This window comes from Salvelinus fontinalis, chromosome 1, assembly GCF_029448725.1.
Source record: "Salvelinus fontinalis isolate EN_2023a chromosome 1, ASM2944872v1, whole genome shotgun sequence".
NCBI lineage: Eukaryota > Metazoa > Chordata > Actinopteri > Salmoniformes > Salmonidae > Salvelinus > Salvelinus fontinalis.
This window is the reverse complement of record NC_074665.1, coordinates 46,679,949-46,707,838: the sequence shown is the minus strand read 5'-3', so window position 1 is coordinate 46,707,838 and position 27,890 is coordinate 46,679,949. Positions and strand designations below refer to the sequence as shown.

The 27,890-nt window shown below is 42.3% G+C and overlaps 2 protein-coding genes across 2 annotated transcripts in view; one reads left to right on the top strand and one right to left on the bottom strand.

Annotated features, from left to right (window-relative positions):
- capn15 (calpain 15) overlaps positions 1 to 7,135 on the bottom strand; it is a 73,680-nt gene extending 66,545 nt beyond the window's left edge. Inside the window, exon 1 of the mRNA XM_055923870.1 lies at positions 6,848 to 7,135. The gene's annotated coding sequence lies outside the window, so the exon portion shown is untranslated. The remainder of the gene's footprint in view (positions 1 to 6,847) is intronic.
- A 2,648-nt stretch (positions 7,136 to 9,783) lies between these two features.
- The window catches only part of LOC129855798 (ankyrin repeat and fibronectin type-III domain-containing protein 1), a 285,590-nt gene continuing 267,483 nt past the window's right edge, over positions 9,784 to 27,890 (top strand). Inside the window, exons 1-2 of the mRNA XM_055923840.1 lie at positions 9,784 to 9,986; positions 14,223 to 14,291. Coding sequence (XP_055779815.1) covers positions 14,275 to 14,291 — 17 coding nt within the window. The 5' untranslated portion in view covers positions 9,784 to 9,986; positions 14,223 to 14,274. The remainder of the gene's footprint in view (positions 9,987 to 14,222; positions 14,292 to 27,890) is intronic.

Sequence of the window (27,890 nt, the reverse complement as noted above, 5' to 3'; positions counted from 1 at the left end):
ATCCCTGTTAGTGAGCATGTCTCCTTTGCCAAGATAATCCATCCACCTGACAGGTGTGACATATCAAGAAGCTGATTAAACAGCATGATCATTACACAGGTGCACCTTGCGCAGGGGACAATAAAAGGCCAGTCGAAAAATGTGCCGTTTTGACACAGAACACAATGCCACAGATGTCTCAAGTTGAGGGAGCATGCAATTGGCATGTTGACTGCAGGAATGTCCACCAGAACTGTTGACAGATAATTTAATGTTCATTTCTCTACCATAAGCCACCTCCAAAGCAGTATGTCCAACCGGCCTCACAACCGCAGACCACGTGGAACCACGCCAGCCCAGGACCTTCACATCTGGCATCTTTGCCTGCGGGATCGTCTGAGACAAGCCACCTAGACAGATAATTAAACTGAGGAGTATTTCTGTCTGTAATCAAGTTTTTCCCCAAAAAAAGGCTTTTTCTGATTGGCTGGGCCTGGCTCTCCAGTGGGTGGGCCTATGCCCTCCCAGGCCAACCCATGGCTGCGCCCCTGCTCAGTCATGTGAAATCCATAGATTAGGGCCTAATTATTTTCAATTGACTGATTTCCTTATATGAACTGTAACTCAGTAAAATCGCTGAAATTGTTGCATTTATATTTTTGTTCAGTATAGATAAAAATACAAAATATGTTATAACTTCCCCGGTTTTCCCTTACTAATAGTGACTGTGCAACTTTCAAACAATTTCCCTGATTCTTCCCTTCCAAGAAAATTCTGACAAGACGGACAAAGTTTGAGGATATTTTTCAAAGAAAGTAAAGGACAGCAATGTTACGAGTAAAGTAGGAAGCCCAGGTTTCAATAGGCGATAAAAAAATGTGTCATGAAAGGAGAATGGACATCTGGCCTGGCGAATAAGGTTTATGGACTGACTGAATGGATGCTGATAATGTGTATGTGACAATATATATCTCTTTTTTTTATTATGAGTTTTTTACTCTGTTGGTCTCGGGAAGAAATTACAGTCCTCATTGTCCGAGACCGTGTCAACAAAAGTAAAAATGTGTCCGACAACGAAACACTCAAAATGTGGTCTCGAGACCGGACTTGAGTACGATAACACTGTATACTCTAGCCTATTTCTATTATTATATGATAATTACAGGAGGCTAGGCTTCTTATCATAAACTGTGAAAATGAAAGGAGAGGTATTAAAGCCCAAAAAGTATTTAAAAAAGGGGAAAGTGGCTATCATGTGTCGATAAAGGGTTAATAAGCCAGTGTGGAACAGCACCACCAACCACTGCTCAACTGTCCCGTCACATTGCTGAGATAAGCCTTCAACTTCCCGAATCTCCCTTTCTTCCTCTTTCCACTCCTTCTCTTCCTTTATTCTCCCCTCCGTACCCTCTCCCCCTTTGACCTCATTCCTCCCTTCCTCTCTTCACAATATTCCTTGGTAGAAAACACTGAAAAAAACGATAGGCCTACAGTGTATATTTTAGACAACCTCTTAGACACAACAACTGCACTCAAGTCTGGGTCCCACGGCAAAACAGTGGGTAAATCATTAGCTACATAGCAAGCAATAGGAAGCAGCACACACAGTCTATTCCCCATTGCAACACATAGGCCATTTTGTTTAATAGAACAGGGAGTGGTGAATTGGCTGGCTCATACTTGTCTGATACCTGGAACTGTGTGCTTGTGTACCTGGCAAGGAAAGGTAATGCCTCTCTGTAGAAGACCTCTTCCTGTTTTGTCACACATGTTGAAAGAAGAACCCAAACTGGTCCGACTAGTCAGAACTACTGGATCATTCGCATATAGCAAAGCACTACTGTATGAAAATGAATAATATAACACTATTGACATTGGTGTTGATCAAAAGTGTTATAGTCTATAACACACTTCACCTATTTTACTTTAAAATGTATGTCAAACCAAGTTTCACAAACCACACAACTCTATGCACAAGGACTACATCTAACATGTTCCAATGAAAAATGTATAAAAACTAATTGCGTGGAAAAACTGAAGATGCAAACCTTGGTAATAGAATTACGGTTAAAATCACCCTCAGGTTTTTATTAGGGCTGGGAATTGCCAGGGACCTCACGATACGATATTATCACGATACTTTGGTTCCGATACGATATGTATTGCGATTCTATATGTATTGCGATTCGATACTGTGAATTTATTGAGATTCGATGTTCCATACATATTGCTCACCATATGTCTCCTGCAGAGGGACAAGAGAGAGCCATGAGAAAAGAAGTTGATCAGTCATGGAAATAAAAGTGCTGTAAACAAATTGGCTCCCTATTTAAAAAAGAAGATGGAGAACAAGCGCCGAAGGAAAAATATTGGCGTTTTGGTGCAGGTAGAGCCAACAAGCACAAAAATAATATTGCGATAATGTCAAAATGATACGATATCTCATCAAAAATAATATCCAGATACGTAACTGTATACATTTTTCCCCATCATTCGTTTTTATGTGACAACGTTTGACAAAAAAACTCTAAATATCTGCTCCGAATTAAGATTCAAAGATCAGAAAGAATGGGGTGTCAGCTATGACATGGAACCTTGAGGTTGGGAGAAAAAAAATCTGTGGATATATATCCAGTAACGGAATTACGGTAACGGAATTACATCATGAGTCCCTGATCTGTACTACACAGAGTTGCAAATTATGGATATGAAGGTCCTTCTCCTCATATTTCACAGGTTTGGACACCACAGCACAGTACAGTACGATACAACACAGCAGAATAGAGTTCAGCACAGTGTAGTAGAGTACAGTAGAGTTCAGTACAGTAGAGTATAGTTCAGAACAGTAAAGTAGAGTATAGTTCAGTACAATATACTGTAATGTTCTTTTCTGGACGTCCGGTGTCTTTCAGTGATCAGTGGGTGAGGATTCTGGTTAGAGTAAATGGAAAGAGGGGGCTCATGGGTAGGTGTTAAGCCTTCCGCATGCGTTGGTTCTGCTAGCGCCCAGCCAAACTCAGCTAGGTGAACTGAACGAGGGCGCTCGCATACTTCCTTAAAAGACCTTGCCGTAGCCAATATACACTTTCTCAAAGTAGTCAGAATTCACCTAAGATCATTCTAGAAACATGTCATTCATTTTGACGTTTTTGCAGAGATCTTAGTCGCGGAATTTTACATCTAACTAATCAAATACTAATCAGTATTTCTTAAGTGAACAAAAGGTTCATGGAAATGAGTCGTCTCTCGTTGAATGACAACAAACAGTGCACTGAAGAATCCCTACTGTTGACCAATCACCGACGAAGTGGCATAGACTTCGGTAACAGAATTACCAATTTTAATCACTTAATAACTCAAACACAATTGATATCAGTAAAATCACTACAACTAATTGTTAGGTCTACCATTACTTGTTACTTCTGTGAACTTTCATTATCCTCCCTCATGAGGGAGAGACATTAGAAATATATTTTTGAAATTAGATTTTTGGTAACGGAATTACAAGGCACAAGGCAATATTTCTTAAACCTACAGAAGGTAAACAATTTCTCCAAAACTAAATCTAAGTGTTGATATTAGTTGGCAGGGGTTCTTTACGTTAACATTGTGTTTTGATGTATTTCTGATGCCCTTTAAGACTTTTTCTAAAGCTCTTTTTCCCTCTGCTTATCCGGAAATCTAAGCTAGTGATGCACCAAAATGACATTTTTGGTCGATACCAATATCCGATATTTCCCTTGGCAAAAAACCCGATACCGATAACCGATAAACATTTTTTGTGGCCTTTTAAGCATTCTAGTACCATTAAATAGCTAACACACACACATGGACGTAGTGGTCTAAGGCACTGCATCTCAGTGCAGGAGGCGTCACTACAGTCCCTGGTTCGAATCCAGGCTGTATCACATCCGGCCGTGATTGGGAGTCCCATACACAATTGGCCCAGCGTCGTCCGGGTTTGGTCCGGGGTAAGCCGCCATTGTAAATAAGAATTTGTTCTTAACTGACTTGCCTAGTTAAATACAGATTACACACACTGACCAAAAAGTTATTTTGTTGGCATTTACGTATGTCCCCATTACCAGTAAAACATAATCAAAACCTAGTTCTTTCACTTACTTGCTGTGATATTTTGTTGTTCATTTGTTCAGCCGTTTCATTCTCAAACAGGATTTCATCCTACTACATGTCAAGCAGTGAAGTTTCAGCTCTGTCTGTCCATGGCCTCTCTTCCTCGGTGCGCACTGTCACTGTGTCCATTTCCATCTTGTCCAGCTGTGTATGTAACATTTCACGTAAACCCTGTTTCTTGTCTGCATCGAAGTAGTGGTCCATGTACATAGCATTGAACATGGTGGCGATACAATAAAGAGAGAATGCCACCGAATCCCTTGTTCACAACCTGTGTCGGCAGTTTTGTTGAGCAGGCGAGTGTATCACGTCTGCTGCAGGCGCAGTTGATGAGCCTATTTCTCGAGTCAGTTGTTTTGAATGGAGCTAGGAGTGTGTTCATGTTTCCAAGTTTCAAACATGTTCTCAAATGTCATTGAAATGGCAGCAGCGGTATGACCACCAGCATATTCATGAGCATGCAATACGACTTTCCTCAGTATGAAATCCTTGATGACCCACTGTGCTGTCAGACTCAGGATGCTCATGAGGCTGATATCGCTGGTCCAAATGTCAGTCGTGAAGATAATAGCAGTGACGCTATTACTGTGTAACTCCGGTAGGGCAACATTTGAAAAATAGCGCACTTGGTGTACCGGTGCTCGACCAGTCGGCGAAAGCCAACATCACCCACGACAGAGAACGGTTGATTGTCAAGGGCAATGAATTCCATTATCTTGGCATTAATGGATTTCGCCTTTGAGTTGTCTGGCTGAAATTTTCTTACTCTTTCAAATGACTGCTCAACTTGTTGACTGCTCGATCCACACAGCAGACATTGTGGGCTAGGTTAGGAATGCTGTGTTGCACGTGTAGCGCTACATTTTCCTTGGCGTCATTGCGTCATGTATCTACATTATATAGGTATGCACGTCAGCTTTGACATTGGTTTTGCACATCGGCGTTAAACTCGACATCGGGCCGATGTTGGCATTTTTAGCTAATGTCGGCCCGATTCCGATAAGGTCACCGATATATTGTGCATCCCTAATCTAAGCCTTTCATTTTTTTGGCAAATTTTAAGATGGAAAATGGTTAAAAAATGTATCTATGCTTATATTTCTCATAAATATAGACTCTTAGTTTTCATTTGATACCCAATTGATATGCTCCTATGAACTTCACATGTTTGTGCTCATGGTTCCATTTTGATGGAAATGGCCTACATTTAGGTTGCCAGTACAGAATGCTGTCCTGACATAGTAGACAAACACAAGCGTTGTCATAACACTTAAGAGTGGTGTGCATGTTCCCTGAAGCAAGGAGTGCTCTTCCATGTAGTAAGCTCCCTCTCAAACAGAAAGCGGTTTTCAGTAGACAAAATATGGCTATGGTGCAGTCTTCAAACACCAGTTTGAAAGAGTAAGACACTTATAGATTGGAAAAGCATTACATACATTTATTTGGCAACGTTTCTTCCTTAGGCCATGTCGGTTCTATTTAGCATTTAGGAATCAGTTTCATTCTACTCTACTCTATTGTAAGCTAGCCTAGCCATAGCTGGAAAAATTGTAAACTGCAATTACGTTAAGAAACGTCAATAATCATCGCTTGCGAAACGTTTTTCGAAACACATGGCCTTTATCTTTCATATCAGCAAGAAAGAATCTTTCAAATAAAAAAAGATACACTTACTGTAGCAAATTTTACAGATCCATACACTGTGTGCAGTGGTTGAAAAAGTACCCAATTGTCATACTGGAGTAAAAGTAATGATACCTTCATAGAAAATGACTTGAGTAAAAGGGAAAGTCACCCAGTAAAATACTACTTGAGTAAAAGTCTAAAAGTATTTGGTTTTAAATATAGCCTACTTTAGAATCAAAATGAAATGTAATTGTTAAAATATACTTAAGCATCAAAAGTTAAAGTAAAAATAATTTAAATTCCATGTATTAAGCAAACCAGACAGCACCATTATATTTAATTTACGGACAGCCAGGGGCACACTCGAATACTCAGAGGTCATTTACAAACGAATCATTTGTGTTTAGTGAGTCTGTCAGATCAGAGGCAGAAGGGTTGACCTGGGATGTTCTCCGGACAAGTGCGTGAATTGGACCATTTTCCTGCCCTGCTAAGCATGCAAAATATAACAAGTACTTTTGGGTGTCAGAGAAATGTATGGAGTAAAAAGTACATTATTTTCTCTAGGAATGTAAGTTAGTGAAGTAAAAGCTAAAAGTAGTCACAAATATTAGTCACAAATATGAATTTATATTACAGATACAAAAAAAAAAAGACTTAAGTGGTACATTCAAGTATTTTTTACTTAAAGTACTTTACGAGAAGAAAATACCTTCATCAATAGGCGCTAAGGGTAGTTCGCGTCTATGAATGGGCTAGACTAGCCATACAGGGGCAGACAGACAGTCAAAGCATATCATATGTTGCTTAGGTTCAGCTGGAGAGCAATGGCTAGTCCAACTACCATCACGTTCCTACCACGGGGAAATAAAATAACTTGCAACAAAGTTTATAAAAGCAGCACAGCGTGACAGCTAAATTAGCTACAATGTATCAGCAAGAAATCATTGCATAGTCAACCCATAGAATGACGCGGGACAGCGGGAGACAAGAAAGCCGGGGGACAATTGTAAACAAAGACAACCACGAATATAGATTGGCATAATCGACATTGTCAAAGGTTTGAGTCCATTTATGATTATACAATCTAGGTCGAAAGGATTCTTACCTCAAAACACGTAGCTGGTGATGTAAGGCTAAGGACAAGCTGCTCCTTTCTTGATTGTCGAACGTACTAACTTTTCTCTGTTAGCAGCCAAATGTTAAGTTCTATCCGAAATTGCAGTTTGATCTGCGTTAGCTGCTGAATACATTGTTCACCGTTACTGCCTCACTCCAGTGCATCCTTGAGCTATTTGTTTAACTAGCTAATATCTAATTTCTCGTTCCACTCCATCGAGTTAGGTATTGAATACAGTCATCATGTACGTTACCTCAAAAACACCAGGAAGGGGAATCTCCAAGGAGCCAAAGCAAAATAAACGTACGTTTTCTTCGTAGACTTAAATCAGTTTAATTGTGTTTCTACGTTCAGTATGCGTAGAGTTCATTCGGGAATATGACCAAAATAACTACGTTTCCCTTGGTACATCGCAACTCTAATAAGTAGGATATCCGTTCCCCTTTTTTTTTAACACAAATGTCGTCATCATTTGAATTTGACACTTTATTAAAATACCACTGTATTATTTTCTGACGTTGTTTAATACATATTGTATTATTGTATTGAGCACGTTATGCATAATGACTTAAGCTATTCTTGTTTTAGAATTGAAAATAATAATAATTATATATTGGTTACAGGTAGCCTACATTAATGTATTAGGCTACAACAGTTTACACACCCTTCTATCAATAGGCACACAAAACATCACAAACAAACAAAACCCCACAGAAACCAGTGTTGGGGAGGAGTGAACTACAACTAGTAATTGGGGCTCCTGAGTGGCACAGCACTCTAAGGAACGGCATCTCAGTGCTAGAGTTGTCACTACAGACCCTGGTTTGACAACTGGCCATGATCTGGCCCAGCGTCGTCCGGGTTTGGGGATGGTTTGGCTGGGTAGGCCGTCATTGTAAATAAGAATTTGTTCGTAACTGACCTGCCTGGTTAAATAAATACAATAAAATACATTTTGCAGTAGCTTAGTGGTAGTTGAACTTAATTTAAATCCCGGTAGTGTTTTCAGTAGTTAATTACTTTTTTAACATGTAGCGGTGTAGCTAACTACTAGAACTAGCCTACACACTAACTACTGGAAGTATCCTACACACTACTTATTTTGCTAAAATAAAATAAAATATTGTTGTAGGCAAGAATGTCCTTTCTTTTTCGGCATCATACCTGCCTAATTCTCACTTGAAACAGTTATTTTGTTTAAAAGGCCAAATTACACATTTTGTTAACATACACCAGAGTTCATCTGTTCTTGCAATTCGTAGAGTATAACATTTCAGATTTAGATATGATCATTTATCATAAAGTAGTTTGGATTTAGTGAACTACTTTTCCAAAGTAACTTTAGTTAAGTAAACTATATTTTTCTTAAGGGTAGCTTTAGTGTAGTTCAACTTCTTCCAGTGTGATGTAATTGGTAGCTTGGTGAACTATATTTTCAGCGTAGCTTCCCCAACACTGACAGAAACACATAAAACACATGTTTTACAAATACCAGTCAAATATCGAATCTCTTGCAATATCTTATTCAGTGCATTGTTAATTTTCCATTTCATTGCATGTTATATGAAAATCACAGGGTCCCACAAACAAAGCCATAATAACTGTCCCACCTATTCTTATTATTTTTTGCAGACATATGCTGTCATCTAGTGGCACTTACTTACGTGCACCATTCGAACAAAACTAACAAAACTAACAGATGTTATATTTAAGAAATACAAGGCTTTTCCCAACTAAATTGACGCATATAGAATAGAATAGAATTTTAAAAAATCCCCCCAGAACTAACTTCAGTTCTAGCATTTGGATTAATAAACATGTAATAGCAAGATACAACCCCCCCCCCCCCCCCCCCCCCCCCAATTATTAATAGATATAGGGTCAACATCCATGCCATGCTTTGAGCGCGTTCCACGCATATCAGGGTCTCAAATTCATCTCAGCTAATCCGAGTTGGTAGATATCTCTTTAAAATGGTAATGCCAAAGTCCCTGGCTGTAGGCTAGGCATGAATGAATAGCCTAATATCATAAAGTAATAATGTTATCATTCACTAGATGTAAATTATAGACCTTTGAAGTCTCCTTTATGATGACAGTCTTTGAACTCATATACACATTTTTTTTCATGGCCTTTAAAAGAAAAAAGTAATCTCCCTTCGTGTAGAGTGGACTGATGCCAACAGGGGATTTTGTTTCAGCAATCGTAGGATAATATTTCATTTTAATGTCTGACTGCCCGAATAAAGAAATAGGCCAAAAGAAAATAATAATTATTAGTATTATGTATTTGTTTTTACAATTTGTTCGAGGACAACTAACATCAATAAAGCGTTTATACATATAATTATTGCAGGCGTTTTCTACGCCATCAACATTTGCTAAAATCTGTGAAAGGGCTAATAACATATTTAACCAAAGACATGCCTTATATAAACTACTTTTATTTTACGTCAATGTAGGGCCTAAAGCTTAAATGCACAAAACCTTTTGCATAGGACGTGAAAGAATTTGTGAGCACGGATAATCTCTAATGCTGGTGTCACTCCATGTGTTTGAACCGCGGAGGGTTCAAGGATTATGTTCGTCAGAGTTATGACTTTAAAGTGTGTCATGAGAGAGATTGAACAGGGACTATAGTATTCATTCTACATTCATTGTACTGTATTACGTTTTGAACTGGTCCTAAAACCCTTTGATTTATTTGATTTCTCTTTCTCAACACTAGAAATGGCACCGTTATCAAGTGGGCAATTAAAACAATCTTAAAATTAAACATATTTTCTTAAAATAAGGGTTTTCGATAATGTATCAAAGGGCCCATGTGTGTTGGGAAACGTTCCGGCGGTGTTCTAGTGAAGTGAGGCGGAGCGAGCAATCCTTTCAGGGATGAAACGCGGGCTGAAGAATAATGAATGAGAGAAACTGGGCGGAGAAAGTTCGAGTTGATTTTCACATGTCTCTTAGTGCCATGGTAAGTGTACTTTTTTGGAGTAATAGGACAGCTATTCTGCAGTGGATATTTATTTGACTTTATTTGACTGTAAAGTAGCCTAAATAAACGAACATTCTAAAACGGTCTGGACTGGAGTTAGCCACTTGGATTGGAAGACTTCTTTGTGAAGAAGGTATGTGAATGTGATGAAATGGGATTGGAACACATTATTTTTGCGCTTGTCGCTTTGAAAGACAGTGCACTTGTTCTGCCTTTGTTTGACAATCCAGAGCTCCGGGTTATGATTAACTTTTTTTATACATTTCAAATGTAGCCTATGCTCCAATGTTTTAGACCAAGCAACTAATTACATAAGTAATGTATTCGGGGTTTTAGTGTGTGTATTGTTTTCAAAGGCCAGTAGCTCTGCGTACACACTGTTGTCATGACAATGCTACGGAAACAGCGCATGGCGCGTTTGTTAGCCGCTACTGCGTTGAACTTCTATTCAACTACTGCCATTCTAGGCAGTTTACAAATAATCCACTCTCACTACAAACTAAGTCTACTTTCATTGGCTATGAAGTCTGGAATGTCATGGTTCATGACGCCAAATCTTTTAAATACAAACGTTCTATTGGGTGTTAGCTAGGTTCTCAAAATGAATCTTTTTTTCTCTGTCCAGCTGCACTTGCTGATGTTTGACTCTTGTTGTAGCCTATTCATTCAACAACACATGGCCATAATTATACAACTTGCAAATAGCTTTATTTAATTAGCTGTTGTTTTCTATGTAAAGAAGAATAGTTCATAGTGGTTAATAGCGGTTAAGGTTAAGGGGTTAGTAGGGAATGGGATTAAGGAAATAGTTGAGTGAGGTGTGTCCTGTGTTTCTGTGGGACTGAGACAGCTTGTGACCCCGCTAGTCAGGAAAGGGATGCTTTTAGGCAGACCGCCTCTTGTTGTTAATAGCCAGCACACATGTGGAAGTGATAGCCCCTACAATAGAGCCAGGAAAGAGTTTGGGCTAGCTGCTTGGAGGAAAAAGGAAATCCAGAGGAGTGTATGTGTGTGTGTGTGTGTGTGTGTGTGTGTGTGTGTGTGTGTGTGTGTGTGTGTGTGTGTGTGTGTGTGTGTGTGTGTGTGTGTGTGTGTGTGTGTGTGTCTATTCGCCAGTGTGTGTACAGTACAAAGACAGTTTGTGTTGGTGGGAGGTTCGCTGAGATGACAGGGTTATGGACTCACGTGAGAGGATGCCGGTTCACATTGGGCTTTCCTTTGTCCTTCATAAAACGATGTCATCATTGGAACGGATCCGACCTGTATCCAATTTGATGGCTGTAACAAAGTCATAAACAGGATATGAATCTCCTGCTCTGCTCAGCTGAGTCTGATAGTTTTATTCATTTATGAGTTTTCCAGTGCTTTCCTCGATGCAATACGATCATGTCTCATTGCCTATGGACATTTTAAGAAGTACCTACAGTGCTAAACGTCAACTTGCTCTCCGGGATGACTATAAATCACTTGAAAATCCAAGGTAGTTGTGTACATGCTGTTTGCTTCCCCTGCCTCTATGTCAGAGCACGCAATGACGCCTCTCTCCAGCTATACGCTTGCCCGTAAGGCACAGATACAAGCACAGAGTCACAGACAGAGGCCTGGCAAAATGAATACATCAAAGATACATCTGTTACTTATGCATGTTTGATGGCATAGGCAGACTGTAGACACTCACTGCCCCGAGTTACAGCATTTATTAGCATGCATGACTAGGTGGAAGCTAAGGTGGGAATGTAGAGGACGTGGGTTAGGGAGAGAAGGTAGGGTATAGCTCAGATGCTGTGTCAGAAGAATAGGGTTGCACTTAGTAGGCATGAAACAAGGAAAAACTGGTTAAACTAAGGCAGGGGTACAGGAACCTGTCCAATGTGTTAATGTTCATTTTGCATTGGAAAACCTTTTCAATTATTTGGGTCCACTGAACTCGATTCAATCGCCCCCAAACGGATCCCCTTGGTTATAGCTTCTATGTGCTTTAATGGAATCAAATGACTTGGTTGATTCCAAAAAGTGCATTCACAGCAGTTTTAAAAAGGGTTCAAATAGAGTCTGACATGTATAGGAAATATGTGTTTACTGTGGGCTCATCCCAAATGGAACCCTATTCCCTATAGAGTGCTGTACTTTTCACCAGTGCACTTTGTAGGGAATAGCATGCCCTTTGGGACACTGACCTTTTATTATAACTGTGCTCAGGGCGTATGGGTGTCAATACCGAAGCCCACTTTTCAGCAGGTGCTGTGGCCGTGAATGATTAGCAGAATAATTATGCTGAATAAATACATGCATAATATTATTAATCATATTCATGGTATGTTTTCATAACTGGGAAAAGCTCTGTGGCGTCGGAATAAAAAATACTTCAACAGAGATGAATTCTAGGTTTGTTGCTTTTTTAGAGTTAATCAAACAAGAAGTGTGTTTTATGTTAACTCAGCAAAAAAAATGAACGTTCTCTCACTGTCAACTGTGTTTATTTTCAACAAACTTAATATGTGTAAATATTTGTCTGAAGACAACAAGATTTAACAACTGAGACATAAACTGAACAAGTTCCACAGACATGTGACGAACGAACAGAAATGGAATAATGTGTCCCTGATCAAAATCAAAAGTAACAGTCAGTATGGTGGATCCCGCTCCAGAGTACAGGCCTCTGTGTAACGCTCATTCCTTCGACGATAAACACGAATCTGACCATCACCCCTGGTGAGACAAAACCGCGACTCGTCAGTGAAGAGCACTTTTTGCCAGTCCTGTCTGGTCCAGCAACGGTGGGTTTGTGCCCATAGGCAATGTTGTTGCCGGTGATGTCTGGTGAGGACCTGTCTTACACCAGGCCTACAAGCCCTCAGTCCAGCCTCTCTCAGCCTATTGCGGACAGTCTGAGCACTGATGGAGGGATTGTGCATTCCTGGTGTAACTTGGGCAGTTATTGTTGCCATCCTGTACCTGTCCCTCTGGTGTGATGTTCGGATGTACCAATCCTGTGCAGGTGTTGTTACACGTGGTCTGCCACTGCGAGGACGATTAGCTATCCGTCCTGTCTCCCTGTAGCGCTGTCGTAGGCATCTCATAGTACGGACATTGCAATTTATTTCCCTGGCCACATCTGCAGTCCTCATGCCTCCTTGCAGCATGCCTACGGCACATTCACATAGATGAGCAGGGACCCTGGGCACCTTTCTTTTAGTGTTTTTCAGAGTCAGTAGAAAGGCCTCTTTTGTGTCCTACGTTTTCATAACTGTGATCTTAATTGCCTACCGTCTGTAAGCTGTTAGTCTTCACATTGAAGATTGTGAAGTTATTTAGATTTTTACTAATTATCTTCGAAAGACATGGTCCTGAAAACGGGACGTTTCATTTTTTTGCTAAGTTTATGTAAGTGTATTGGCAGTATCTATGGATGTGTCATAGATGTGTTTGTGTGTGACTTGTGTATGTGCGTGCGTGTGTGTATATTTAGTGTTTCCTCATACCCACTCTGAACTAACTACTGATCGGATCCTTCTAATATCAATGTCCAATAAACAATCGACCATATCTACCATCCAAGCACAATAAGCACTAGGCCTTAATAGGACTCAGCACTGGAGAGGAAAGAGCTTTTATGTGATCATCACATCCCACTAAGAGCACTTGACAATCCCAGCCATTGCTGAGTTCATCTCCATCTCCATCATTGTTATCCAATAGTGTCTATGTGAGAGGAGGCCCAGGGCAGAACAGTGGAGGAAAAGAACATAGAGAGCATACAGGACAGTGAGGGAACAGAGAGGCTACTACTCCACTAAATCACAAGGCCTAAAGGACAGCTTTGAAATCCAAGACACCAAGATCTGAGAGGACTTAGGAGGCCCTGGAGAGAGAGAGAGAGAGAGAGATAGAGAGAGCGAGATAAGGAAAGACACTGAGAGTGTGGATGAGAGAGAGAGACAGACAAAGAGACTCAGAGAGCAAGAGAGAAATATATATGTGAGTTAGCTGAGCCATGGAAGTCTTCATGGAGCCTCCTCTGTGATGACATGTGAAAGCGATGCGCCTCCCCTCCCACAACACCCCCCGTCACCCATCCCTCACCGCACCCTTTGGGACACTGCATACTTAATGAGTTCCTTCCACCAAGCTCACTCAATCGATCCCAGGTGTGTGGTACAGTAGCTGGTTAAATATCTTAGCCAACCGCAGGCTACTGCAAGAGGCGGCAGGTACCCTAGCGGTTAAGAGCGTTGGACCACTAACCGAAAGGTTGCTGGTTTGAATCGCCGAGCCGACTATGCTCTCTTGAGCAAGGCACTTAAAATTGCTCTTGAAAGTTGCTCTGGATAAGAGGCTCTGCTAAATTGCAAAAATGTTTTCTCTGTAGGTGATGGTTTCACTGTAAAGAGTGGGCAAACTGGGGAGTCGGAGGAGCCAGAATGGAGGACCTCATAGGGTAAGAGAGCTGACCATTTCCTTTCATCATGCGTGTGTGTTATTGTGTGTTGTCAAGAGGAATTCCTGCCTCTTTTTTGGTCATTTCCCCCCTTCATGAGCTCATTATTGCAGTTTCCTGGAAGTGTTGTTGTCATGTGCTTTGTAGGCGTAAAATCAGGATTGGGGAAGCATTTGATCTGCGCACTACCACACTGTTGGTGATTTCATAGCACCAGTAGGCTATTTGGATAGTATGACATCTTATTTGGTGGTTAAACACCACTCCAGCTTCAAGGTCCAAAGCGAGTGCAAATGCAGGACTCATTTTGAATAAAGAGCCTTTGTGGTTCTTGCTGCTTGTTTGAACGGTTCTTTACGATCTGGATTTATGTGTTGACTGAAGTGAAGGGAGCATGTGGATCCTGTTGTTTTTGTGTAGGGGAGGGGGGGATTATATATGTTTTGCACGCACTACACTACATAAGGCCCGGTGCACTACTTTTGTGAAAAATTTGAATTCGGATTTTCAGGGGGTGCTGCATCATCCTCAGTACCCCTACTTCACGTGGCTATGTGTACAAGTTCAAACGAAACCTGGGGGGCTAATCTAGGATCAGCTTTGAATACAGTTCCTGGTTCTATTGCTGCCTTTCATATAGGAGAAGGATGGAATTATCCCTAGATACCGTTAATATTCAGGGAAGGAAAGCTGATCCTAGATCTGCGACTAAGGGAAACGTATTTTAGGAGTGCCCTTGTAGGACCTCATGTCTTTGGCAGATGTTTTTTGTAAACAGATGCTCTATGTCTCATGGTTTCTCTTGTCTCTCTGATGATTTTCTTGGGACTGATCTTGTTACGTACTAAGAGGTTTACAGACAAACGTGTCTGTGCATTTTAATAGCTGATCCTGCTGTATTTTTAGCCATTAGAAGAGTGAACTCTTTCCAAAAAGTTACAGTGCCTGCTGTCGAGTTTGTTGGTTGACTTTCACATGCCACATGCGCACGCGCACACACACACACACACACACACACACACACACACACACACACACACACACACACACACACACACACACACACACACACACACACACACACACACACACACACACACACACACACACACACACACACACACACACACACACACACACACACAGATGTAATCACTCTGTTCTGAATGCTGCAGAGTCAGCAAAAGCAGAGAGTGATGCCCCGGAGGATTGATAAGCTAGCTGTCTGTAGAAAGGAAGCCTTTTACATGTAAAAGTCTGCCGATAGCGATGTGGAGCTGATCTGTAAAGCCTTTCGTACTCTGTGGAGTATCCTGAGTTGCCCCTGGTGCTGGATCCTGACAGAGCTGATAGATACTGTATACCCAAGGCCTTATTGCTTCAGAAACACCTTTGACATGGTCAGCTTGCTGACAACCTTTGTACAACCTTAGCTTAACCTTAACCTTATGCTTTTGTTAAAGTTTTTACTTAACTCCCCAAAAACAAACTCCACACGTCTGCTGTGCAACTGTATGTCCTGTTATTCTGCAAACAACTGCCACACAACCTGATTTCAACGTTCAACCAACCTTGACAACCAATCTTGAATCTATTTCATGATTCCTTCACAACCCACACGAACTCTTCATTCAATCGCCACACGTTCACCATTGAACTCCCACGCATAGATCATTCACAGTGTCTAAACAACCTCTGCAAAACCACAAATCCACACGACCTCTGCAGCTTGACCCCCAACCTACCTACTACAACCAGGGTTCCCATATTATCAACTGTCAGAAGAACTGTTTCCCTTTCTAGCTGTACACACGGTGTAGTTCCATTCATAAATATGTGTTCCTTAGTGAATAAAGCTAAGGTGTATAATTAGACTAGAGAAATGGGGAAGTATCCTCTCAGGTTTTTTAACATGCTCTTCTTTTCTCCCTTCCCCTTTCACAACTACTCGATGCTGATAACAACATAGAGGCGGCATTGTGTGTCTGCATGGGAGGGCTAAGCCTCATTGTAATAAGGGCATGTCCTAAGAAAATCAATGAATGTACTGTACATATGTAGGATCTTAATTTGAGCTAGTTTGCTACAGCAGGAAAATCATTCCACAGCAACAGGAAATGTGAATTGTTACGTGGATTATAATTCACAGACATTTTTGTCGGGTTTGATACATTTTTGGTAAGGGAAAATCAAGTATGACGCATAAAAATCGAAAGTACAAAATTCTGAAGCCGTTTTAAACCTCAAATACACAACAAGTTTACAATTTCCTGCAACAGGGTGACCAAAAGGAGATCCTACATCTGTACTGTTGACGTGTTTGTGTGTGTGTGTTTCCATCAGCACTCCTCAATTTATGATGTGTGTGCATGATACCAAACACATCTCCCCTGTCTATTGTATCCATAGTGAAATGTCAGTGATTGTTGCCATCTCTCTCTCATTCCCCCTGCAGATATGTTTCCGTTAATGATGAGGTTGCACTATACACACAGAGAGAGAGAGAGAGAGAGAGAGAGAGAGAGAGAGAGAGAGAGAAACACCCCCCAGCTTCCCAGGAGAGAAAAACACCCCCCAGCTTCCCAGGAGAAAGCCTCTGGAAAACCGGAACAGTGTGTAATTGACATGCTAAATGCCACATCCACACGCCACTCATTCTCCTACAGTAGCATCCGTGACGAGTTATGAACCCAGCATGAGATGAACGCCAGGAGGAGGACAAACCCCATGCATATTCGCATCACAGTTACACAGTGGGAATATTATGCAGGCCAGGTCATATCAGGAATTGGATGGAAAGCCCAGTTCTACCTGAGACCATCTAGAAAAGTATGCATTGTATGAGCAGCAAATACAATCGTCCAGTTGCCACAACAACTCATGGATAAATGTGAAGATGAAAGGATGAATGAATGAAAACTCGAGCTTATGTGAATGTACAGATGGATGGTATGTTTTAGACGCTGTAACGTTGTATTCATTTCTGCACGACTCATTCTTTTTAAGAACACGGATATTCTGGTCTGCATTCTGCGACATGGTTTGTGACGCTATTCCCTGCCACGTGTTGCACGGCCAGGTAAACGGTTGCTCACCGTGAAAACAAACCAGCGCTGTGGTCCTAGCTACTCTCCCTATCTATTCCGCTGTGTGTGTCTGGAGCAGGTGTTGCTCTGCAGTCCTGCAGGCTCCAAGGGGGATGAGAACACCGAGCTAGATTAACCCTCAGCCTCCTGGCCTGCAGCCAAACACACTGCAGTTGGAGTTGGACCTGTTTAGAATACATGCTATTGGAGTAAAAAAAGGGAAATCATACATATATAGTATATATAAAAATAAATGATCCTATATCTTGATAGCTCTATATGTCACAGGGTGCCATGCGCACCACAAATCTGTCATAGCCCGCTAAACTAAAGCCAAGGTATTAGCTGTTGGAGGTAACACAAGTCTTCAGGTCTTAAGTGAGGTTATTTGTCAGCATGCGAGTGTGTGTGTGTGTGTGTGTGCGTGCGTGCGTCCGTGCGTCCACCAGTGCGTATGTGCGCGTGTGTGTCATCACCTTTCCCTCAGACCACCCGTTCCCTTAAAGCTGACATATAGGCCAGTGCGAGTCAAGCTCCAATAATGGGCTGTCACCATTACGCCTCTCAACTAGAGACGACCTCAATTTTCCCTCCATGGTCTCTTTTATGAAACGACTGAATAAATGTAATGTCTCGGGACCGCGATTATATCTCTGTGAACTCAACTTCACTGCCAGCAATTGAGCTTCTGAATGGGAGGGGGGTGGGGTGTTTGCTGCAAATAAAATGTGACTGCCAAACAGAAGTTGAGGGTTAAGATGAGATGACTCCTGCTCATTCTCCTCTTGCCCAGCGAGATAGGATCAGAGAGGGAGAAAATGCAGCAGTGCATGGAGCAGGATGACGTTTCTCCTAGAGACACTGATCTAAAAAGTCTGTTTTTCTCGCTCTAATAGTTAGGATGTCAGATGGGTATTCTGATCCTAAACTCAGCAAAAAAAGAAACGTCCTCACTGTCAACTGTGTTTATTTTCAGCAAACTTAACGTGTAAATATTTGTATGAACATAACAAGATTCAACAATTGAGACATAAACTGAACAAGTTCCACAGACATGTGACGAACAGAAATGTAATAATGTGTCCCTGAACAAAGGGGGGGGGGGGGGGGGTCAAAATCAAGAGTAACAGTCAGTATCTGGTGTGGCCACCAGCTGCATTACGTACTGCAGTGCATCTCCTCCTCATGGACTGCACCAGATTTGCCAGTTCTTACTGTGAGATGTTACCCCACTCTTCCACCAAGGCACCAGCAAGTTCCCGGACATTTCTGGGGGGAATGGCCCCATCCCTCACCCTCCGATCCAACAGGTCCCAGACGTGCTCAATGGGATTGAGATCCAGTCTCTTCGCTGGCCATGGCAAAACACTGACATTACTGTCTTGCAGGAAATCACTTACTGAACGAGCAGTATGGCTGGTGGCATTGTCATGCTGGAGGGTCATGTCAGGATGAGCCTGCAGGATGGGTACCACATGAGGAAGGAGGATGTCTTCCCTGTAATGCACAGCGTTGAGATGGCCTGCAATGACAACAAGCTCAGTCCGATGATGCTGTGACACACCGTCCCAGACCATGACGGACCCTCCACCTCCAAATGGATCCCGCTCCAAAGTACAGGCCTCAGTGTAACGCTCATTCCTTTGACGATAAATACGAATCCGACCATCAGCCTTCAGAGACAAAACCGCGACTCGTCAGAGAAGAGCACTTTTTGCCAGTCCTGTCTGGTCCAGCAATGGTGGGTTTGTGCCCATAGACGTTGTTTCCAGTGATGTCTGGTGAGGACCTGTCTTACATCAGGCCTACAAGCCCTCAGTCCAGCCTCTCTCAGCCTATTGCGGACAGTCTGAGCACTGATGGAGGGATTGTGCGTTCCTGGTGTAACTCGGGCAGTTGTTGTTGCCATCCTGTACCTGTTCCTCTGGTGTGATGTTCGGATGTACCAATCCTGTGCAGGTGTTGTTACACGTGGTCTGCCACTGCGAGGACGATTAGCTATCCGTCCTGTCTCCCTGTAGCGCTGTCTTAGGCGTCTCATAGTACGGTCATTGCAATTTATTTCCCTGGCCACATCTGCAGTCCTCATGCCTCCTTGCAGCATGCCTAAGGCACATTCACGCAGATGAGCAGGGACCCTGGGCACCTTTCTTTTAGTGTTTTTCAGGGTCAGTTGAAAGGCCTCTTTAGTGTCCTACGTTTTCATAACTGTGACTTTAATTGCCTACCGACTGTAAGCTGTTAGTGTCTTAATGACCGTTCCACAGGTGCATGTTCATGAATTGTTCATTGTTCATTGAACAAGCATGGGAAACTGTGTTTAAACCCTTTACATTGAAGATCTGTGCAGTTATTTGGATTTTTACGAATTATCTCTGAAAGACAGGGTCCTGAAAGAGGGAAGTTTCTTTTTTTGCTGAGTTTAACTCCGTGTCAAAGGGCAACATCTACCCGGAGTGTGGTGCAGAGTATGGGTAGTGTGGTCATAAAGCTTCAACTGTTATGACAGTGCCTGCGTAGCGCTCTCATAACCGTGGGTTGATTCAACAATGTAGCTTCCATGAATGGCTAGGTGTCAGGTTAGTGCTTCACAGAGACATGAAGAGGGCCATGAAGTAAGGGCTGAGCTCTTTAATTAACTCAGTTTGAGCATGAATCATTGAGCAACAGGACCAGTAGGTGTCCAGACTAGAGTAGGTTGGCAACATAATTTATTGAGGTATTTCACATGGAGTGTTTGAACAGGCTGCACAATGTGTATCAATAGATAGGTCAACCCTAGTAGGAAATAAATATAATATAATAATATAAGTTCCCATGGAAACGTTGTGACATCTTCTGCATGAATATCAACTCCAAGTCATTTGTCGAAAAGAGACAGAGAACAGTACATAGAACCGCCTTCCATCCAATTCTCTTTACGCTCATAGCGGTCTTCTGAACCAACCAGCTCCCTGTTCAAAACCACAAAACAATACTGCTCTCTACTGTCCCTCTACTGAACTGCACCTCCTAGATTCCTGAGCCTAACCAACCGTCACTAAGAACACCAATGCTTATCATAATAATATAGAAAGCCAGTGTCACAGCAGCGCTAATAGATGTCAGTTTATATCAGCCCTGTTGTTGATTGTGCCTCTTGGGCTTTGTTTAAAATAGAATAACTCCATTATTGTCGTGTTGATTATGGATCATTATGTGTGTGCGTGTGTGGTTAGGATTATGCTTGTCGGTGACTAACTGGTGAGTCAGAGGAGTAACAGAAGATTGTGCAAGCCACGCTACGGTCACCTCATCAGGGTGCCCACCTACTATACCACAGCGGTGGTGTGTGTGTCTGTGCGTGCGTGCGTTTTGTGTGCAGATGTGTGTGTCAGAGACGGCTCACAGCTTGTCTCCAAGGGTGTGTACAGCATAGCTGGCAGGTCTCATGCCCCTGCCTGACGATGGGTACGTCGTCTTGTCAAACTGTGAACTTCCACCTCCTCCCTCCCACACACACATACATACAGTACACACATGAGTGTGCGCACACACACATACATACAGTACACACATGAGTGTGCGCACACACACATACATACAGTACACACATGAGTGTGCGCACACACACATACATACAGTACACACATGAGTGTGCGCACACACACATACATACAGTACACGCATGAGTGTGCGCACACACACATACATACAGTACACACATGAGTGTGCGCACACACACGTGAGTGTGCGCACACACACAAGTGCACACACACACACACACACACACACACACACACACACACACACACACACACACACACACACACAGATCTGACTGTGCTCTCACCACTTGAGGAACACTCATCTTTCCGGAGCCCGATGCTCTCAAAATGGACACCCTAATAAGTTTATGGAGGAGTACGCACCATCGTCCGCATTACTACACTCACTCTAATATATCACGGGAGGTCATTTGCGGACGTCAGTAAAAATGAAACACAAACAAGAACAGCACTTCCTTAAATCAGGGGACAAAGTGTGTGTGTCACAGAAATCAGCAGGTCTGTGACGAAGACTTAGAGTGATGATGTGTAATGGAAGTATATTGAGTTCAAGCCGCTGACGTCAACCGCGGCCTTTTGGTAAGCGGGGTGCGTTTCATACAACAAAACCTAATGAACAACACGCCATTAACGAAACGCGTGTTGCAAAGTTTATCTCCGCAGCTCAATTAAAGGCCCCGGAAGACAATTGATTCGTCTTTAATCAGTGCTGATTAGTCTGGAAAACGCCTGCTGAGAAAGAGAAACTTCAGGCGGCCCGGAATATCGACATCTACATTATGATTAATATTTTAAACCCCGGCTCTTCTAAACAGTCTTTTACAGACTAAAAGAGAATATTAGAATTGTAGGTTTTTCCTGCTGGTCGTAGAGGTGAGATAATTATCCGGCAGGTATTCTAGTGGTTAGAGTGTTGGGCCAGTAACCAAAAGGTTGCTAGATCTAATCCCTGAGCTGACAAGGTAAAAATATGTCGTTCTGCCCCTGAACAAAGCAGTTTACCCACAAGGCTATCATTGTACATTGGAATTTGTTCTTAACTGACTTGCCTCGTTAAATAAAGGTTAAATAAATCAAAATCCAACTCCTAACCTCACAATGGGATAAAGTAGCTCAAGGTCCTTTTTAATTGGGTATAAATATAATAAATAGTTTTATTTAACACTTTTAGCCAGTGCCACCCTCCCCTCCCCTCCGGCTGTAATTCATCTTAAACTGAGCTGCTGGAAGTTGCGGTTGGGTCTTTGGGGGAGTTCAAAGTTCTTCCCTCTGACATTGCGCCAGAGGTTCATGATTTATTCATCTTGGCTACAGACCGCATGCTCTTTGATTTATGTCTGACTGGCTTAGAGAGTGAGAGAGAGCAAGAGAGAGAAAGAGAGACTCCTGCAGAAGACAAGGCATTTACTTCCAAATCCTCCCTGCCAAACATTGACATTTTTCTCTGAAGATGATTCATTTAGGAGCATTAGGCATCAGGGGTGGTGTGGGAGAGTGTGCACGACAGAGAGATGAAAACGAGGATGAAATGCAAATGAATGTGCTTGTAATTTCACTGTGTGCATGTAATTGTGGAACTGTGTTCCTGAAGTTGCCAAAGAGAAATGGCCAGTAGGAAGTTGGACGGAAAATGTCCGCGTATTCGTGTGTGTGAGTACGTGCGTGTGGTGTGATTCAATCCCTTTTGAGTCCGTGCCAAATGAAAATCCCACCTCCAAAAGTCGTTGGACTGTTAGTAAGAGGAAGAGACAGACAAATAGGTGAACAATAAACGAGTGGGCGAAACAATGAAAGAGACAAGAGAAACAGAGTTGACGGAGGAAGAGAGAAGGAAAGAAAAACAAAGGAGCAGACTGGAGCAGAAATAAAAAGACAATAGTAAGAAACAGAGATAAAAGTAGTATCGGAAAGAGGAGTGGAATCCATCCGTAATTAAAATGTCCTCTACTGTGTTTGTGTTTGTGATACCCCCTCCCGCTCGGGCAGACAGACACTCAGAGCTATTAGGCTGCCTTTCACTCGCTCCCCTACTGTGTTCCCCTCAATGGGATGAAGCTACGACTGGGGGTGGGATCAAAATGGCAGAACAAAAAAAACACTGCACACACAATGTTCAGGAGGGACTCCTTGTCCCGAAATACACAATAATAAAAAAAAGCAAAGTAGTCGAGGTATTGTGGTGAAGTGTCTTTCTCTTTCCACCTGGCTAACACAGATGGAAAACTGTGTGTGTGTGCTGGTTCAATGGGAGAACAAGACAAACTGTTCCCCCATTGGTTTGAAAAGGGAACAAGACACAATGCTCCCATAGTGACAGGTAAACAGAAGGGGTTTCTATCTCTTTCCCTGTCTCTTTAGACTGGATACAGCATCTTCTGTGACCCACATGTTCAGGTTGATGACACCACAGAGAGAGAAGAAATATAATCTATTTATATGGAGGACACTGGTTTGCTGGAGTGAGTAGGAATGCTTTGTTGTTATCATACAGTGTATGCTCAACTTTGGGTAAAGGTGCTCTTGTGCACAGATGTAGGATCAACGTACGCTCTCCGGATCCTAACCCAAGGGGGAACATGTGAAACTGATTTCAAATCAGAGTTTAGTGGGAGCTCCATTCTTTTTTTTGTAACAATTAAGGACACACACGGGTTAAATGGAAAGGTTTATGGCTCGTACACATCGCACCGAATAGATCTACCGTTTGTCTGCCGATCATTCGTTCAGAGGTGCTAAGTACTCTCAGCCATCAAACGCTAATCGGTTTGTCTGGGGTCTTACAGTGACAGAATGAGAAGGCTAAGCATAGGATGAGTGAGGAGAAGAGAGAGGAGAAGAAAGGAGTGTAGAAACGTCGTGAGAAGAGGGGGAAGAAAAAAGTCAAGATGAAAGAGAGACGACAGGAAGAGTTCATAGTGGAATAGAAAATACAGGAGAATCAGAGAGGAGAAGATCAGCAGTTCTGTGAAGGAAATGAACAGAGGAATAATTTATGCATTTGGATCCACAAATGAAATTGACATTTTAAGAAGAATACAAACATCTCAAAGGTCCCTATATAAATCAGTGGGGGTGTCCAGGCTCTGTCAGAGCCGGCCGTGACCGGGAGACCCATGGTGCGGTGCACAATTGGCCCAGCGTCGTCCAGGTTAGGGGAGGGTTTGGTCGGCAGGGATGTCCTTGTCCCATCGGGCTCTAGCGACTCCTGTGGCGGTCTGGGCGCAATGCACGCTGACACGGTTGCCAGGTATACGGTGTTTCCTCCGACACATTGGTGCGGCTGGCTTCCGGGTTAAGTGGGCATTGTGTCAAGAAGCAGTGCGGCTTGGTTGGGTTGTGTTTCGGAGGACGCACAGCTCTCGAACTTCGCCTCTCCCGAGTCTGTACGGGAGTTGCAGCGATGAGACAAGACTGTAACTACCAATTGGATACCACAAAATTGGAGAGAAAAAGGGGTAAAAAAATAAATAATCAGTGGGGGTGTAATTATTAGTCCAACAGTTGAAAATTAGAGTTTCTATTAGACAAATGAAGGTATGTTTATCCCTGTTTTGTTACATTTGCTTCCATTTAAGAAACGTTTTTCAACAGAATCGGCGGAATGAATACACCCTTGATCAAACACAGTTGACTTTCATAGCAGCCACATACAAACAGCATGATCCCTTTGATCGTTGTATATTTACTTCTCGCATCTATGCGCTCTCCTCTTCTCACCTTTTCCCTTCGCTTGTGGACTTCATTGCACAACACGTCAGCTGTCTGTGACTAAGGCTGTTCTTACAATTAAGCACATTAATCCGCTTTACAACCAGTGTAGAGCCTAACTGGCATACATAGGCGGCGTGTAAGTTTCAGTTTTGGGGAAGATAATTTTCACCATAAAAATGCAACTGTATAATAAAGCATTACATGCATAATCGCATTTGTGGTCACTTTTGAGAACAGTATTTTTCCTGCTAATTGATTGCATTTTGGAACGTTCACACTTATAGCCTATTGCCGTGTGTGCATTGCTGTGCTTATAATGTGAAGAAATAGCCTAATAGTGTATTAATATTTTAAGCTAAGCATTCTAATCGGTTGCATCAGCCTCATTGCTTTGAAAAGTTTTTTTGATGCGGGTGGTTGTATTAATTTGGGCTTATTTATAAGCAGGAGTTGCATCCCCGATGTTTCTGTCTTCACTTGTAGCGTACTTCTTAGCTGAGATGCCTGTGAGAAGGACCTGAATACATGACAGGCATTGGCTACTAAGAATTTAGATATCTAAGAGAGCCATGTGAGTGAGAGGTGCTTTGGAGCATGGCAGCTGGGAGAAGGGAATTATAATTATTATATTTATTCCAAGGTCACAACAGTCACTTTGGCTGCAAAAGGCATGTTTTTTTTAGGGGGCAGTACAGCTACACAAGGGGGATGCCACCGGGAAATTCGAGGCCTAGTGAGAATATCATCAAGTTCTTGTCAAATTGTGAATGAGAGACTGATGAAGTGTGTGCAGCCTGCACAATAAACTAATCAGTGCTCATGCCTTTCATGTGACTTTTTGCAAATCATCATTAGAGTCACATCATGCAGCCTTAGAATGTATTAAACATCTAAACATGTAGCCCAACGTTTGTATCACAATTAAAGTTGCATAAATAACTCTAAACTAAGCATATAGGAGGACCTGTTTCTTTATTAACAGCACTTAATTGGAAATCGTTTGGAGAAAGTATATTTTATATTATTCAATTGTATTCTTCATACTATAACATCATTTAAAAAAAGAATGCCACCAAATTCTAAGCAAGTCTTGTCTGCTAAATTAGCTAGTGTAGTCCAACTTGCTAAATTAACTAGTGTAGTCCACAGCCATATCAGTGCCTAACATAAGGACAATTGAGTATGCTATTCCGTTCTTCTGAAATAAACTACATTTTCTTCATATAATCTTTCTTTAGACATGTCTAAAATAAATCATGGATTTATTGTGATGGTGTAGGCTGTATTAAATTGATTTATTCGACTTTTTAAAATGTAGATGATCCAAAGGTCTGCATCAGGGGCTTGTAGGCTATGCGTGGAAGCCAGGAGATGCTAAACATGTTGATGTTAATTAATGGTCAATTACCGTGAGACTGGCAGTTATTTGCTTGACAATCACCGGCTGAATAAACACCATGACCGCCACAGCCCTATCTGTGACCAGGCAAAAAAAGACTTTCCATGACAAAGCTTCATATCATAACCGCTAACCACTACACACAACATACATTGTTGTTACCATATTTACGCAGTAGTCAATATAGCTACTAGAACTAACATGTTAGTAAACCCACTACACTCATGCCATACAGTGTACAGTCAGCAGCAAGCAGTTTAGCAGTTACACCATCAGGCCCCAAAAGCTTACCTTAACTTGGAGTGTTCGATAGCCATAGCCAGCTAGCTAACATATCATCCCTCTCCGTTTAAGCCGGGTGTTTGAGTAGGCTAAACTAGTTAGCTGCACTCTCTAGCTAAGTAAGTGAAAAAATACTATGAACAAAATCTCTCAGCCCACTTCCAGAATCAAATTAAATGTTTTGTCACATGCGCCGAATAAAACAGGTGTAGCTAGACCTTAGTGTATTTTTGATTTATTTAACCAGGTAGGTCAGTTGAGAACAAGTTCTCATTTACAACTGCGTCCTGGCCAAGGTTAAGCAAAGCAGTGCAACAAAAACAACCCAGAGTTACACATAAACAAACGTAAAGTCAAATAACACAATAGAAAAATCTATGTACAGTATGTGCAAATGTAGAAGAGTAGGGAGGTAGGCAATAAATAGGCCATAGAGGTGAAATAATTACATGTTAGCATTAACACTGGCGTGATAGATGTGCAGATGATGATGTGCAAAGAGAGATACTGGGGTGCAAATAGCAAGAGGGTAAGTCATAATATGGGGATGAGGTAGTTGGGTGTGCTATTTACAGATTAGATATGTACAGGTACAGTGATCGGTAAGCTACTCTGACAGCTGATGCTTAAAGTTAGAGAGGGAGGTATAAGACTCCAGCTTCAGTGATTTTTGCAATTTGTTCCAGTCACTGGCAGCAGAGAACTGGAAGGAAAGGCAGCCAAAGGAAGTGTTGGCTTTGGGGATGACCAGTGAAATATCCCTGCTGGAGCGTGTGCTACGGGTGGGTGTTCCTATGGTGACCAGTGAGCTGAGATAAGGCAGGGCTTTACCTAGCAAAGACTTAGATGACCTGGAGCCAGTGGGTTTGGCGACAAATATGTAGTGAGGGCCAGCCGACGAGAGAATACAGGTCGCAGTGGTGGGGGGTATATGGGGCTTTGGTGACAAAACGGATGGCACTGTGATAGACTGCATCCAGTTTGCTGAGTAGAGTGTTGGAGGCTATTTTGTAGATGACATCGCCAAAGTCAAGGATCGGTAGGATAGTCAGTTTTACGAGGGTATGTTTGGCAGCATGAGTGAAGGAACCCAAGAACCCATTGCAACTGCCCCCTGGACGTTGGTTGAGGCCAATCCATCACCGCTTTCACCTTTCCAGGATCCATCTGAACAATGCCCTCAGCAATGACATATCCCAGAAAAGTGATAGAAGAGCGGTGGAACTCAGACTTCTTGGCTTTCATGAACAATTGGTTCTCCAGGAGGCACTGAAGAACCTGTCTGACATGGAGTACATGTTCTTGGGCAGATCGGGAAAAAAACAGGATGTCGTCCAGGTAGACGAACACAAACCGGTTTAGCATGTCACAAAGCACATCATTGACCAAAGCCTGGAAGACAGTGTTGGTGAGTCCAAATGGCATGACCTGGTACTCATAATGTCCACTGGCTGTGTTGAAGGCTGTCTTCCACTCATCCCCCTCGTGTATCCGACCCAGGTGGTAGGCATTTCGAAGGTCCAACTTGGAAAACATGGTAGCCCCCTGGAGAGGTTCAAATGCCGAGAAGAGG